Genomic DNA, 14250 nt, shown 5'->3' with positions numbered 1-14250 from the left:
AGGTTAAAGACCCCTTTATTGAAGCTATATATGCATGGCCGTCTTTAGAGCACCATGGGCATCCGGGCCAAGTGGTTCTTCTGAGGCCCTACCTTGTGAAATCTGGAAACTTTCAACCGGATCTCATTTTTGTGAGGCCTCTCTTCTCCCGAGGCCCCGGGCCACGCCCAGGTGGGCTCATGCGTTCAGACGGCACTGCATATATGCTAAATACATGCCCCACGCATCAAATGTGGCGCTCGAGGTTATCTGATGTGGTCCACCACCTCGAACCTAATTTTGTAAAAATGAACTAACCGGCAGATTTAGATCGCTTAAGTGATCCGTGGAACAATTCCAAAGTATTTAATCGGCCCGTGGCACATTTATAGATCCTTTAAGTGAGATGTTGGCACAGCTTCAGAGCTGCTCGCAGTGAAGTTCCACATCACTCGAGTTACCCGCGGCACATTCCCAGATTACTTACGTGATCCACGGCATAGTTACGGATTACTTGAGTGATGCGTGGTATAGTTCCAGAGCACTTCACCGGCCCTGACACATTTCCAGTTCACTTGAAGGATCCGCGGAACATTTAGAAATCACTAACGTGGCTCTGAAGAGGACTTATCAATAGGGAGAATGTTAGTTCAGATGCCCGCAAAAACTAGGGAAAGGTTTTTTCTCGTTTTTGCCACACCGAGTGAGATGCCATTAAGAATCTTTCATATTTTTATAAGGGTGGTTGATTTTATGGCAAATAGGGGGGGAAGGGGGAGCAGGCGGGTCTCGTGCCCCGGGCACTGGATCCGAGGGAGAGCAAATTTAATTCTGAAACTTCTCCTTCAACATTACAAGGGGGCGTCAAAATGCAATTGCCCCGGGTGACCAAGCATGTAGTTGCGGCCCTGCCCTCCTCCCCTTGCCATCAAAAGTCATGAGCGAACCCGAAACCCCCACCCCACCGCCCATCAATGCTGACGTAATACTTGAATGGCCCCAAAGGAGTGACAATTATTATCATCCCTTATCACCATAACGTGCCAATACAGTCTGAGCACTCTTTTAACCGATTTAAATAAGCCTATTTTTATTCATTGATCATGAATGCAGTTTCACGTTCTGAATATGTTTTCCGCCCCTAAAATCATAATTTCTAAAGTTATTTAAGGTTTCGGAGATATTTTTAGGTTTCCCCTTCCCCATCGTCAAGTAAAAATAACACGCCAATAGGATAGTGAGTACGTATTTGAGAACATGACTTTTCTCTACTGGTTGGTTGAATGATAAACGTGACAGGATCTCACACCTGGTACCACGAAAGATCGAAAAATTGAACCGATAGCAAATAAGATTATAAATGGGTAAATTGAAATTTATTATACACACACACATATACAACATATAATAAATAGTACACACAAAACAAAAAACACGTACAATACAGCCGCAATATACAAGAACATATATATTACCATTTATGTATTAGCCCAAGGGATTTACATAATCCGTCCAGGCATATTGATACTATAGTATATATTGGAGTTGACAACAGACCAATGGTGTATATAATTAAGATATAATATTCGGTCCTCAATTACATTCGTAAAGCGAGAATCAATGCATACTTTTTCGAATTTCTCAGCATTTTAAGTCTGCGAGATTGTTGATAGGTATTTTTCTGTAGCCACGGAACTAGATGCGCTGGAGAAATCGCAATGACGGCCGACAACGAGAAATGCGGCGTAGGAATAGCTTACGATGCTTCCATTGGAGGTGGGTGTTCATATATATATGGTTTACTTTATATACTTATTACTTATATACTATATATATATATATATATATTCCATTTTTAAATGAAAATCTAAAAAAATCGGTTTTTTGAAAAAAAAGAAAAAAACTCCTTCGGCCTTCCCTGCATTGGAAATCAACCAAAAACTGAACACAATGAAGAGGGGAAAAAACACAGAATAAAGGTAAATAGAACAAGAGGAAAAACCACGATTCCCTCACACCACGGAATGCAATGCAATGCAAACACCAAACATGGCCCCCGCTCTGTCCCTTGAGGGATATAAGCAGCCTACCTTGCGGCTGGGCCATGCTGGAACAAAAAAAAGCACACCACGGAATGAATGCAACGCAGGGCCGCAACTAGGAGTAGGAGGGAGGGGAGCAGGTGGGTCTGATGCCCCGGGTGCTGAACCAGAAGGGTTCACCGAGTTCACCCTTTAACTGCTTCTTCTGCATTATAATGGGCGCCAAAATACCGGCTTACTCCAGATAACAAAGTACCTAGTTGCGGTCCTGATGCAACGCACTATGTATTTCCTTTTCTTTGTTTTGAAATTCGGAAACCCAAGGCTAAAAAAAAAAAAAAATAGAAGTTGCCGTTTTGTTTTAATTGGAAACTATTGGCGGGTATTTTGTGCATAGTGGCGCCATCTATTGTGATTAGTATTAGAAAGTAATGAGTCACACTAGACGGCCCATGCATGCATCCTCACTTTTGGAGTTTTAGAATAAGGTAATCCCCCCCCCCCCCCCCAGTTACGTTAGAATCAAATAATTTTTGCTGCTACCTATGAAACGAAATTAAAACTATGTATTTTCTTGTATATTTGTATATTTCTGCGTTTAGATGTAGGTTTCAACAGTTTATTCGTATAAAGATAAACAGTTTGCGGTGATTTCAATATGGATTTTGTGCATCATAAAAATCAGTTATGTCTTTAAATCTGACAGATGACAGTTAAAATGCCATTATGACATGAAAAGCGTCATGTACAGTAAAATCAATTCAAAATAATTCCTTTTCTTTCCGATAGAGGCATGCATTCATAAACAGCTGTCTAATTCGTCAATTAAATTCGATTTCAGGAATAAGAATGCTGGACGGTGCAGTGACGGATGTAGTCGAATCGATGTCTCTGGCCCACAATATAAACCACATAGACGTGTTCAGTGCTTCTTGGGGTCCTAGTGATGACGGCATGACCGTTGATGGACCAAAAAGACTCGCACTGGAAGCTTTGGAGAGAGGTGTACGCGAGGTAAAGGAAGAATTCGTTTTCTGTGTCACATGTAACAAATCACGTTTAGTACGCTATTACACGTTCTCATGCATAGCTGATTATACATCGCTTTACAGGGTCGAGGTGGTAAAGGCGTCATCTACGTCTGGGCTTCTGGTAACGGAGGGTCCAAGGGCGATAACTGCAACTGCGATGGCTACACCAATTCCTTATATACTTTGTCGGTAGGGAGCGCCAGCCAACATGGCGACTTTCCATGGTACGGCGAGAGATGCGCTTCTACGATGACCACGGCCTACTCGAGCGGAGCCTACACTGACCAAAAGATCGTGAGTTCTCCAAAAGTTGATGAACAAAGTTTTACTTTCCGAAACCGGGGTTGCACAACCTTTTCAGTTCGTAGAAGAATCGTAACAGAATGCGCTAATTACGCGCTCGTGGGCCAGAAACTTCTATAGGCCTATATAGGCAGGCGGTGGCATTTAGGGGAACAGGGAGCAAGCGGGTCTGGTGTGGACACCAGAGCGAGAGCGAATTTCACCCTTTTACCCCCCTCCTTCAACATTACAAAAGGGCGCTAACATGTGTGCCTGCCCACGACCACCTAGATAACCAGGTTATCACCTAGGCAACCCACGACCACCTAGATAACCTAGGTTATCTAGGTGCCTATCGTGGCCTGCCCCGTCTGACCGAGCGTCTAGTAGTCCTCCATTTTACAAAGCATTATTGGCCTTTGCCAAATTTTTTGGCTGTAATTGGAAAGTTCACTTGACCGTAGACAGTTTTTTACTATACTTGGCAACTTTACTTGCATTTGAATTTTTTTGGCTGTAATTGACAACCTTATCCACCTTAGACATTTTTCTTTACTGTAATTGGCAAATTTACTTCCTTTAATTTGATTTTTTTTTTTTTTTACGATAATTGTCGATATCCCGAATGGATCCCGATTTATCGTATTTTTATGAAGGAAATATAAAATTTTATAGGCTGATAATTTTCTACCGAAATACCTTTTGGGCGGTTGGGTGGAACTTCTCTGAGGGCCGGAGGTTATGTACCCCCTGCTCCAACAGAATGTATTTCGGGTTAACATAAATTGTGTCTCTTTCAGTGCACAACAGATCTCCACAATAAGTGCACCATTCACCACACCGGTACGTCTGCTGCAGCGCCTCTAGCGGCCGGAATCGTGGCTCTGATATTACAGGCCAAGTGAGTATGAAATAAATCCATCCGGATATTGAAAGATTGATGACTTTTTTGTGACATCGGTATCATGTATCACTCCCACCCTCCCCCGCCCTCTAGCCCAAAGCTGACCTGGCGAGACATGCAGCACTTGGTGATATGGCACTCGGAATATTTGCAGCTGAGAAACAACAAGGGATGGAAGAGGAACTCTGCCGGACTCATGTACAACAGCAGGTTCGGATTCGGGCTTATGAACGCCGAAGCAATGGTCAAGGCTGCCAAGAACTGGGTGACCGTACCGGCTAAGAGCACTTGCAGAGTCAACGCTACCTCCAGGTAAGGATCAATCGTGCGTGTGACAATCTCTGTCTCTCTGAAATGGTCAATGTATAAGGATGAATCAAATGAAAACTGAACAGTTGTTATGATTTGGTTTATTTTTGAATGAGTGTGGTGAAACTTTGTAAAGAGGTAGAGCAGGTAAGACCATCCCTACTGCTGAATGGACTTGCCCTAGGTCCTCGCACGGAATCATGTGATATGTGCTAGCGATCGGATGACAGTATTGTTCAACAGGCAATCGGTTGTTTTTTCATTTGCGACTACGGAATGTTTGCGAGTAAAGCAGAGAAGCGCGTGGTGTTATTCGTTTTTTAGTGGTAGAAGGAGTTGGAGTTCGCAAAGTGCATCAGAGAAAGAAGGCGGTGAACATGCACTGTCATTGACTCGTGTACACGACTGGCACAAGCGTTTTCGCGAAAGAATAGAAACTGAATGATGATGCGCGATCTGGTCAAAGTCACCTGGTCATCACGGACGCTTTGGTGAAAGAAAACGACCAGACAACCAACAAAACAGACGACGCACAATATGGGACATCATCGAGAAGGGGGGAGTGCGTTTCAGTTCCATTCATGCCACCATTTCACTCTTGTGAAAGACCTACGCACGAGTTAATGACGATGCATAATCACCGTACACTGCCTTCGTTCGCCGATGCACTCCACAAACTCAAACACGTTCAGCCACTAAAAAACGATTTCACCATGTTTCTCTTCTTTACTCGCAAACATTCCGCAGACGCAGATGAAGAAAAACTTTTCAGTTGAACGATAGTATTGACTGATCGCTAGCATATATCATGTGATCCTGCGCGACTACCTAGGGCAAGTCCATTGCGTAGTAAGAGGTTGCCTCCCTTATCTCCTGCTCAACTTCTACGCAAAGTTTTCACCACACTCCTTCAAAAATAAACCAAATTACAACAACTGTTCCATTTTCATTTGTTCCAGTCTTGTACTCTAGTATCACTTAGTCCCCTTGTATCAGGATTAAATTTTCTTTAATAAATAAATTAATTAACTAATAAATTAAATTGAGATCTTCGAAACGACTGACTTTAAAATTTCTAAAACGCAGTCATGTAGAAGGAATCACGGAAAATTCCCTAACAAACAATTCATCGACAACAGCTCGGTACCAGTGAGCGACTGAATGAATGAATAAATGAGCAGCACGTACAAATTTACATTCCACTGTGAGGAATCGAACCACTGTACGAACGAGTGCTCTATGATTAATCTACAACGGATCGACATTTTCTCTTACGCTGAACGGGACTGCGCGCTGTACGCAGCTTCTTAAATCAGCAACAGCTCATAGCTGCATTAGCCCCACCCCCAGATGGCGACGTACAACGAAGTTATACAAAATATAATTGCTCAAGGAAACCAAGTGTCGGTCTTCTGTAGCGCAATGGTAGAACACTTGCCCGGGCAGTGAGAGATTGGTGGTTCGATTCCCCGCAGAGGAATATGAATTTTATTTCTCAAATTCATCCTCTCATGGCATCCAGACAGTTGTATCAAGTAAATGAGTGACCGAGTGTGTGAGCAAATGAGTGATTCACATAGTGATTAAGCAAGCCTTTTTATTGCATGTTAACTGGTGGGATTTTGCCCCACCAACCTTTCTATTCGGCCCACCAGAGAATAGAAAGAATGGCCATTGGTGGGTCGCTGCCTATTTTCGGACAAAGCCATTCAAAGTCATCATGGCTTCTCCCTTCCGTTTGGTTTTCACACATAGTCTCCCAGGACCACAAGGGTTCATATGACTCTAATTTGAGAAACACAGTTTTATTGTATTCGTAGCTTGTACAGCTGGGATCCCACAATGACTGGGTCCTGATGCAGGGTAAGATAATTAAGGTAAAAGAGAGAGAGAGAGAGACAAAAAAGGGTCTTTATTGGACAAGAACCACAAACCACAAAATGCTATCGGCAACCACATCCCGCGTCAAGAAAAACCGTACTTTTTCGGAAACTTCAGAGGAAGATGCTTTGGGGGGGGGGGGGGGAATATCAAGTGATAAATATTTAATAACTAATTATTACTTACTAATTATTAATTGCCTCATTTATTTTTAAATTATTCACTTTATTTGCAATTAATTTATTTTCATTTTATTTCAGTTTTTTTCGAGATCGTTACGTAATTTCACACATTATGTCAATCGAACCTCTATTAAGCGAAAACCTTTGTTCAACGGGAAAAAAATTCGGTCCCTTGCGATTCCGTTGAAGACAGGTTTTACTGTAAAATATTTTTCGAGACCAAAGGATTAGTTCGTAAAAACATTCAGTTTGTAAATGGTAAATGGCAGGTTCGTGAAATCGAACGTCAAATGTATATTACGTCTGTTGGCTATCATCAGCCCAAGAAGCTGATTGAAATAACATTTATAGGACACTTTCTTTCGATATTTTAATTTTTCACAAAAATATTTTTAAAAAATAATTTTTTGCCGGTTTTGGGAGGGAATGGGGTGCTTGTACCCTTTCCCCCCCCCCTCCCTTCCCCCTCGTGGACAGCTGTGTCTAAGTGCACTTTTTTCCCAAGTGGCCCACCAGTCAAAATTTCTTAGAAAATTGCCTGTGATTAAGGGAGTGAGTGAGAGAGCGAGTGGATGATTGAGCAAGTGAGTGACAGAAATGAGTGAGTGGCCAAACGAGTTAAGTGAGGAACCGAATGAGTGAGTGGCCAAACGAGTTAAGTGAGGAACCGAATGAGTGAGTGATCTATTGAGTGAATTGCTAAATGAGTGAGTGATCTATTGAGTGAATTGCTAAATGAGTGAGTGATCCATTGAGTGAGTTGCTAAATGAGTGAGTGATCCATTGAGTGTGTTGCTAAATGAGTGAGTGATCCATTGAGTGAGTTGCTAAATGAGTGAGTGATCCATTGAGTGTGTTGCTAAATGAGTGAGTGATCCATTGAGTGAGTTGCTAAATGAGTGAGTGATCCATTGAGTGTGTTGCTAAATGAGTGAGTGATCCATTGAGTGTGTTGCTAAATGAGTGAGTGATCCATTGAGTGAGTTGCTAAATGAGTGAGTGATAGAGCGAGTGAATGACTGAGCATATGAATGACAGAATGAGTGAGTGACCAAACGAATTAAGTAAAGAACCGAACGAGTCAAGCGAGGGACAGAATGAGTGGGTGGCTGAATACGTGAGTGATAGAGTGAGTGAATGAGCTAAGGAATGGTAGAGTGAGTGAATGAGCTAAGGAATGACAGAGTGAGTGAATGAGCGAGCGGAGGACCAAATGAGTGAGTTGACGGGGGTGAGGGGCTGAATGAGAGACGTGAGTGATAGATTAATAAGTCATTTGAAAAGTGATTTTAACCAGTTTCTCCAACTACCAAGGATACCCACTGTGTTCCTTGAACTGTTGTAAAGCGTAATGAGAGGGACATTGCAACATGAAGAAATGTTGAGCAAGATGTAAACATTGAATCTTCTCCTCAAGTTTTATTGCTGGAAAGTCCAAATAATCTCGTCATGCTTTCTCTGGCAAATACTGAAACACCCACCTCACAGTGTGGCCAATGGGATCTCTGCCTTCAGACTCGTTTATTACCAACTCTTATACGTGTATTTTATAATCAGGCTCTTGTATAACATTTTTCATTCAATCAGTTCTGATATTATCAATGTCTTAAACTCAGAAAAATCGTTCCAGGTTACCAAAAAAACTCTCTTCCAAAGAATACACCGAAGTCGAAGTCCTTCTAGCAACAGATGGTTGCAAAGGAACATCCAACGAAATCAACTACCTGGAACACGTCGAAGTCACCCTGAATATCCATTACACAAATCGCGGTGCTTTGGACATATTCCTGTTCTCTCCAGCGGGTAAGTGATGATGGGAAACTAAACTCAAACCAGTAACCTAATCAATCTCAAAACCACAGGAATGACGGAAACTGAAAAGGTCAAAGTAGTGTCAGAAATTCAGAAAAACGCATGGGAGGACTGGGGTGGGGATTCCACAAAAAAGGGCAGAGTGCAGAAATTGGAGGACAGACATTAGAAAAACGGTAAATAAAGGGACAGAAATTCATAAAAGATCTGAAAGGACGGAAATTCTAAAAACAGAATTTCTAAAGAAAAGGTAGGAGACATAAATTAAGAAAAGAGAGGTAAGGGGGGGAGCAGAAATTCAGAAACAGGAAGTGGTTCAATCTACCAAGGAATTAGGGCAGAAATTCAGAGAAAGGCAAGGAATGGTGCAGAAATCCACAAATGATCAGAACGGGCGGAAATTCAGAAAGAGACATGGAAGGTAAAACAGTTCGGGGGTCTAGAAATTCTAACGGAAAAGGTGGAAGACTGACATTAAGAAAAGAGAGGTTAGAATAGAAACAGTGCCGTCTTAACGCATGGGCCCCACCCGCGCTCCTCAAGAGAAGAAGGGGCCCCATAAAAATGAGAGCTGATTGAAATTTTCAAGAATTTTCCAGGTAGGGCCTCAGAAAAATCACTTGGCCCAGGGTCCCATTATGCTCTTAAGACGTCCCTGGTTAGAAATAGTGAAAATGGCAAGTGAGAAGGAACAGAAATTCAGAAAAAAGTCAAAGGGTGCGGAAATTCGCTGGGAAGGACAAGAAAGGTGGCAGAAATTGACAAATGAACAGAAATGGTGCATAAGGAGATGTCTTTGTGACACAAAATTAAAAAAAAAATGGTGGAATTCAGAAGGAGGCATGATGAGGAGGGGTCAGAAATTCTAAAACGCACAAAGGGGCCGAGAACGCGAATTAAGAAAAGAGAGGTCAGAACTTGAAAATGAATGGTAAGTAAGAGAGTAGAAAAAATCAGAGAGGGCAGAGAAATTCATAAAAAGGTGAAGAGGGCAGAAATTCATGTCGGACTGATGGACCGTGACTGGATTGGAACGGCAAGAGAGCAAGGAATCAGAAATCGAAAAAAGAAGGCAACAAGGGGAGCATTCAGAGAAGGTCGAAGAGGACAGAAATTCGAGAAATGGCTACTGGGGGGTAGGGGAGCAGGAATTCAGAAAGGGCGGAAATTCAGAAAAAGTCATGGAAGATAGAGATTCTAAAAATAGCGTGGGTCTAGAAATTCTAAAGGAAAGAACACGGGATTGGCATTAAGAAAAGACGGGTCAGAAATATCAAAAATGACAAGTGGGAGGGGATAGAAATTCAGAAAAAGTCAAAAAATGTGGCAAAAATTGAAGACGTGGGTGCAAGAACCAGACAAAGCTCCATTTCTTTTATGATTTTCACTTATTCCTATAAAAGAAAAAATCCTCTATCAATTAGTATAGAAACCATACAGCTGCAACCAATAGCTATAGAGTTTATACAGGAAAAGGAGCTGTGCTGGTGTCTCATACAATGCAAGGACCGGGAGCTGTCTTGTTTTTTGCACCGAGACAGCAAGACAACTCCTAGAGCTGTCTTGTTTCTGCACCAAATTGTTGCTACGCTTAGTGGCAGCGCTTTTCGCGTTGCATCAGCCAATCGTTAGTGTCCAGTGATGTTGATGATAATGATTTCTCGGCACATTTTTAAATGAATCAGTGAACAGTGTATTAATAACTGTTGTTTTTAAGTGATTTTGGTAAAGTGCTTTCTAAAAAATTGACAAAATTTCATGATTTTAAAATCTTTCTTTACTTTTTTTTTTAGATTTTTTTTTAAACTTATTATATATTACTTCTTGTAACCATACAGTTTTAATGTGTTGATAAAGAGTTTTTGGGTATCTACTAAGATATTATTGGTGAGTCTGGCCACAAAATTCCAATGTTGGGTGGAAAAAACCAGACAACTCCATTCTTTCTTTCTCAATAAGGGAAAAAAACCAGGCACAAGTATAGAAAAGTAACACTAGTATGCGATAGAGGAAGTTATTATTAATGTTCTACCCGAAATTGATAACTTTTGGAAAACGTGAAGTATTTCTTAGTGTTTCTTGTCTTTTCTGAAAAATTTAGAGAACTGCAGCTGTCTGGTTTTTGCACCCACGTCTTCAATTGACAAAAGAAGAGAGTGGTGGGACGAAGAACAAAGGTGCAGATTTAGAAAGAGGCGTGATGAAGAAGTGGGGTCAGAAATTCTAAAGGACGCAAAGAGCAAAGGACACGAATTAAGAATAGATAGCTGAGAAATTGGGGGGAAAAATAGTTTAAAAGTGAAGGAGCACAGGGAAAGATCAAAGAGGGCAGAAATTCATGTCGGACTGATGGAGAAACGACAAGCAAAGGCGACAGAAATTCAGGCAAGCCCGGAGAGGACACAAATTTAAAAAACGTCGAAGTATGAGTCAAAGAGTTTCAGAGAAATGCTCAAAAAGGGCAAGGAAGAGGACAGAAATTCACAAAAGACCCGAAAGAACGAAAATTTAAAAAAAAAAAAAAGAAGACTGGAGGGGTTAAAAAAAATGAAATTCTGAAGGGAAGGGCGTAGGAGAGAAATCGAGAAAAATGAGGGCAGAAATTCGGAAGAAAGCCAAAGGTTGTGAAAATTCGGAAAAAAGCAAAGAGTGCAAAAGATTTGGAAAAAAAGGTCAAAGGGTGCAAAAATTCGAAAGTCAATAGGCGCAAAAATTCGAAAAAAAAGTCAAAGGGTGTGAAAATTCGGAAGTCAATGGGCCCGAAAATTCGAAAAAGCCAAAGGTTCAAAAATTCGGTAAAAAGTCAGAGTCAATTCAGAGGCAAAAAGTGCAAAAATTCGGTAAAAAGTCAGAGTCAATTCAGAGGCAAAAAGTGCAAAAATTCGGAAAAGAGTCAAAGGGTACAAAAATTTGGAAAAAAGTGAAAGGGTGCAAAAAATTCGGAAAAAGTCAAAGGACGCAATTATTCAAAAGTCAATAGGCGCAACAATTCGGAAATGGAAGGGCCCAAAAATTCTAAAAAGCCAAAGGTGCAAAAATTCGGTAAAAAGTCAGAGTCAAAAAGTGCAAAAATTCGGTAAAAAGTCAGAGTCAAAAAGTGCAAAAATTCGGTAAAAAGTCAGAGTCAAAAAGTGCAAAAATTCGGTAAAAAGTCAGAATCAAAAAGTGCAAAAATTCGGTAAAAAGTCAAAGAATGTAAAAATTCGAAAAAGAGTCAAAGGGTGCAAAAATTGGAAAAAAAGTCAAAGGGCGTAAAAAATTCGGAAGAAGTCAAAGGGTGCAATAATTCGAAAGTCAATAGGCGCGAAAATTCGAAAGTCAATAGGCGCGAAAATTCGAAAAAGCCAAAGGTGCAAAAATTCGGTAAAAAGTCAAAGGGCGCAAGGGTCAAAGAATGCAGAAATTCAGAAAATAAAAGAAAGGAAGAGAGAGGGGGGAGACAGAAATTCTCTCTCTCGAAAAAGGTCAAAGGATGAAAAAAAAATTCAGAAAACAAACGGGAGAAAGAAAAATATCAAGAAATTGTTCAAAAGTTCCGAACGAACAAGAAAAATCAAAAAAAGAAAACTTGAAATGAGAGGCAGAAATTTAGAAAAGGGGCATTTATATTGGAGAGAACGACTTCACCATACATATTTCTTTCTTTCCATTTCAAGAACGGAATTTCCAACATATTTCGAAGACAGTTTCAACATCTTTCGAACACAAGTTTCATCATTCTTTTGGAATTGAAAAAGAATTTCCCAATGAAAAGGATCGATTCCTATGATCCAATCTGTAAAGTTGAACAACATTCACTCGCATTATAAGATTTTTTTTCTTTTCCTTCTTTTGTGAGGAAAAACAGGATTCTAAAATATAAATTGAATACGGATTAAATCTATAGCAATTTAATTCTCGTTTATGCTCGAAATACTGTATTGAAATGAATTAAAAATAGCGCAAGTGTTTCATCAACGTTAAATTAATTTGGTTTTTTGTAATCCCATTTGAAATAGTCCTCTCTAATCATTCAAAAAATTCCTCTTTCAAGATTTGAATTAATTTTTCCCCAAAAGAATTTATTCGAAATCCATTTCTTAAGATACTGGATTATTTTGTACTGATTTTACTCGCATGTGAATAGGATTTTATTTCAGGATAAATGCCAATGGTGGTTGATAACTCCACGGCCTGTGTCATCAGCTGAAGCTTTCGAGTCTTAATTAGAGGGCATCTTCAACCCGTCGCTCGCGAGCACCACGGTGCTGCTCCCAGAGTGCTCGACGCTCGTGTCCGATTTCGTGCTCGTAAGCACTTGATCAACGTTCCAATTAAATTAGCTTGTACAAATTTCATTCAAGGATTGAAATCATCCTGATTTCATTGCATTCGTACGTTAAACTTTCCCCGTAAGGGTGCTCTTCTTTTGATGATGGGTACAGGCAGTGCTCGCCACTAGAATAAGGTTGAAGAATTCTGCTTAGAACAGAATAAATTAATCCAGACGCTTTTCATGGAATAAGTGGTTCCCAATATTTCATGCTTCAATTATACACTTTGGAAAGTACAAGGTGATCAATACCATATTTACAGATCACCGCGTCACAGTTCCAGAGAACTTAAGAGACCCGTTCATTTTACTCAAGTAATCATTAAATGTGCCTCGGGAGCACTTGATTACGGGGGCCGCTTGAAAACGTGTCGCAGGCCACTTGATTAAGTGGTCTCTAACAGCACCGCAGACTACTTTAGTGATCTGTAAATGTGCCGCGGGCCACTTGAGTGATCCAGAATTGTGCCACTGTGCTTAAGCGAAATGAACGGGCCGCTGTGATCTATAGATATGACACGGGTCCCTTAAATGAGCTGGGAATGTGCTGTAGAACACTTAAGAGTAATCTGGAGCTATGTCGCGGATCCCTTATGGGATCTAGCAATGTGCCGGGGCCGCTTGAGTGATCAGGGAATATGTCACGATCTACTCAATTGATGCGGAACTGCGCCGAGGGTCACTTAGAGTTATTTAGGGCCTCCTCACGCGGGGTTATTCAAAGAGATCAGAAAATATGCCGCTTAGCTCATTTTTACAGAATTAAGTTTGGGATTCATCATCAGATGGCTCCGAGGGTTAGGGTTGAGCATGTATAGCGTAAGAGGCGTGCATACCCATAGAAATGCATAGGAAGCTTGCTCATCCTCAGATATGTATACGATACACGCGTACCGGTTGAAATACATAGGAAACGTGGTGCAGTCGACGCTCGTTATAACGACCCCACGTTATAGCGACCATTCCATTACAACGATCGGTAGGATGAGACCCAAATGTTTTCATAGAACGACTATCATATACTTTTTACTTTCGATAAAACGACTCTAACGTCCGTTTTCGATGGGACAAAGAGAGTCGTTATATGGAGTGTTGACTGTATGTCTAGAAGCACTTGTGTATTTCTATAAATGCTCAAGAAGCCTGCATGTTTCCATAAACGTATGGGTGGCTTATGCATTTCTAAAGTGGAAGTGAGTACGAGGCGTGCGTATCCCTTGAAATGTGTGAAAGGCTTGTGTGTTTATGAAATTGCGTTGAAGGTTTATGTGTTACTAGAACTGCGTAAGAGGCTCACCCATTCCCATAACTAAAAGTAATGTCTAGAAATGATCAAGAGGCTCGTATATTTCTAGAAACTAGTACGGGACGTGTATATCACTTGATATGCGTAGAAAGCTTGTATTTTTAAAAACGCACACGAGGTTTGTGCATTTCTAAAAATGTGTAGGAGGTTTGTATAGTTCTAAAAATCAGTACGAGCCGTGCGTATCCTTCGATATACGTGAGAGACTTG

At 40.9% G+C, this 14250-nt stretch overlaps 1 protein-coding gene across 3 annotated transcripts in view; it reads left to right on the top strand.

Moving 5' to 3' along the window:
• LOC149071178 (neuroendocrine convertase 1-like) overlaps positions 1 to 14250 on the top strand; it is a 57645-nt gene that overhangs the window by 36271 nt on the left and 7124 nt on the right. For all 3 annotated transcript variants that reach the window (XM_089248116.1, XM_089248117.1, XM_089248115.1), the window contains exons 8-13: positions 1667 to 1755; positions 2863 to 3035; positions 3134 to 3346; positions 4135 to 4235; positions 4332 to 4550; positions 8241 to 8413. In XM_089248116.1, the coding sequence (XP_089104242.1) occupies positions 1667 to 1755; positions 2863 to 3035; positions 3134 to 3346; positions 4135 to 4235; positions 4332 to 4550; positions 8241 to 8413 (968 nt within the window). The remainder of the gene's footprint in view (positions 1 to 1666; positions 1756 to 2862; positions 3036 to 3133; positions 3347 to 4134; positions 4236 to 4331; positions 4551 to 8240; positions 8414 to 14250) is intronic.

This window comes from Pholcus phalangioides, unplaced genomic scaffold (genome assembly GCF_987345545.1).
Source record: "Pholcus phalangioides strain wild (caught in Gottingen) unplaced genomic scaffold, Ppha-v1.0 ptg000019l_1, whole genome shotgun sequence".
NCBI classification, from domain to species: domain Eukaryota; kingdom Metazoa; phylum Arthropoda; class Arachnida; order Araneae; family Pholcidae; genus Pholcus; species Pholcus phalangioides.
This window is presented reverse-complemented; position numbering and strand designations above follow the sequence as displayed.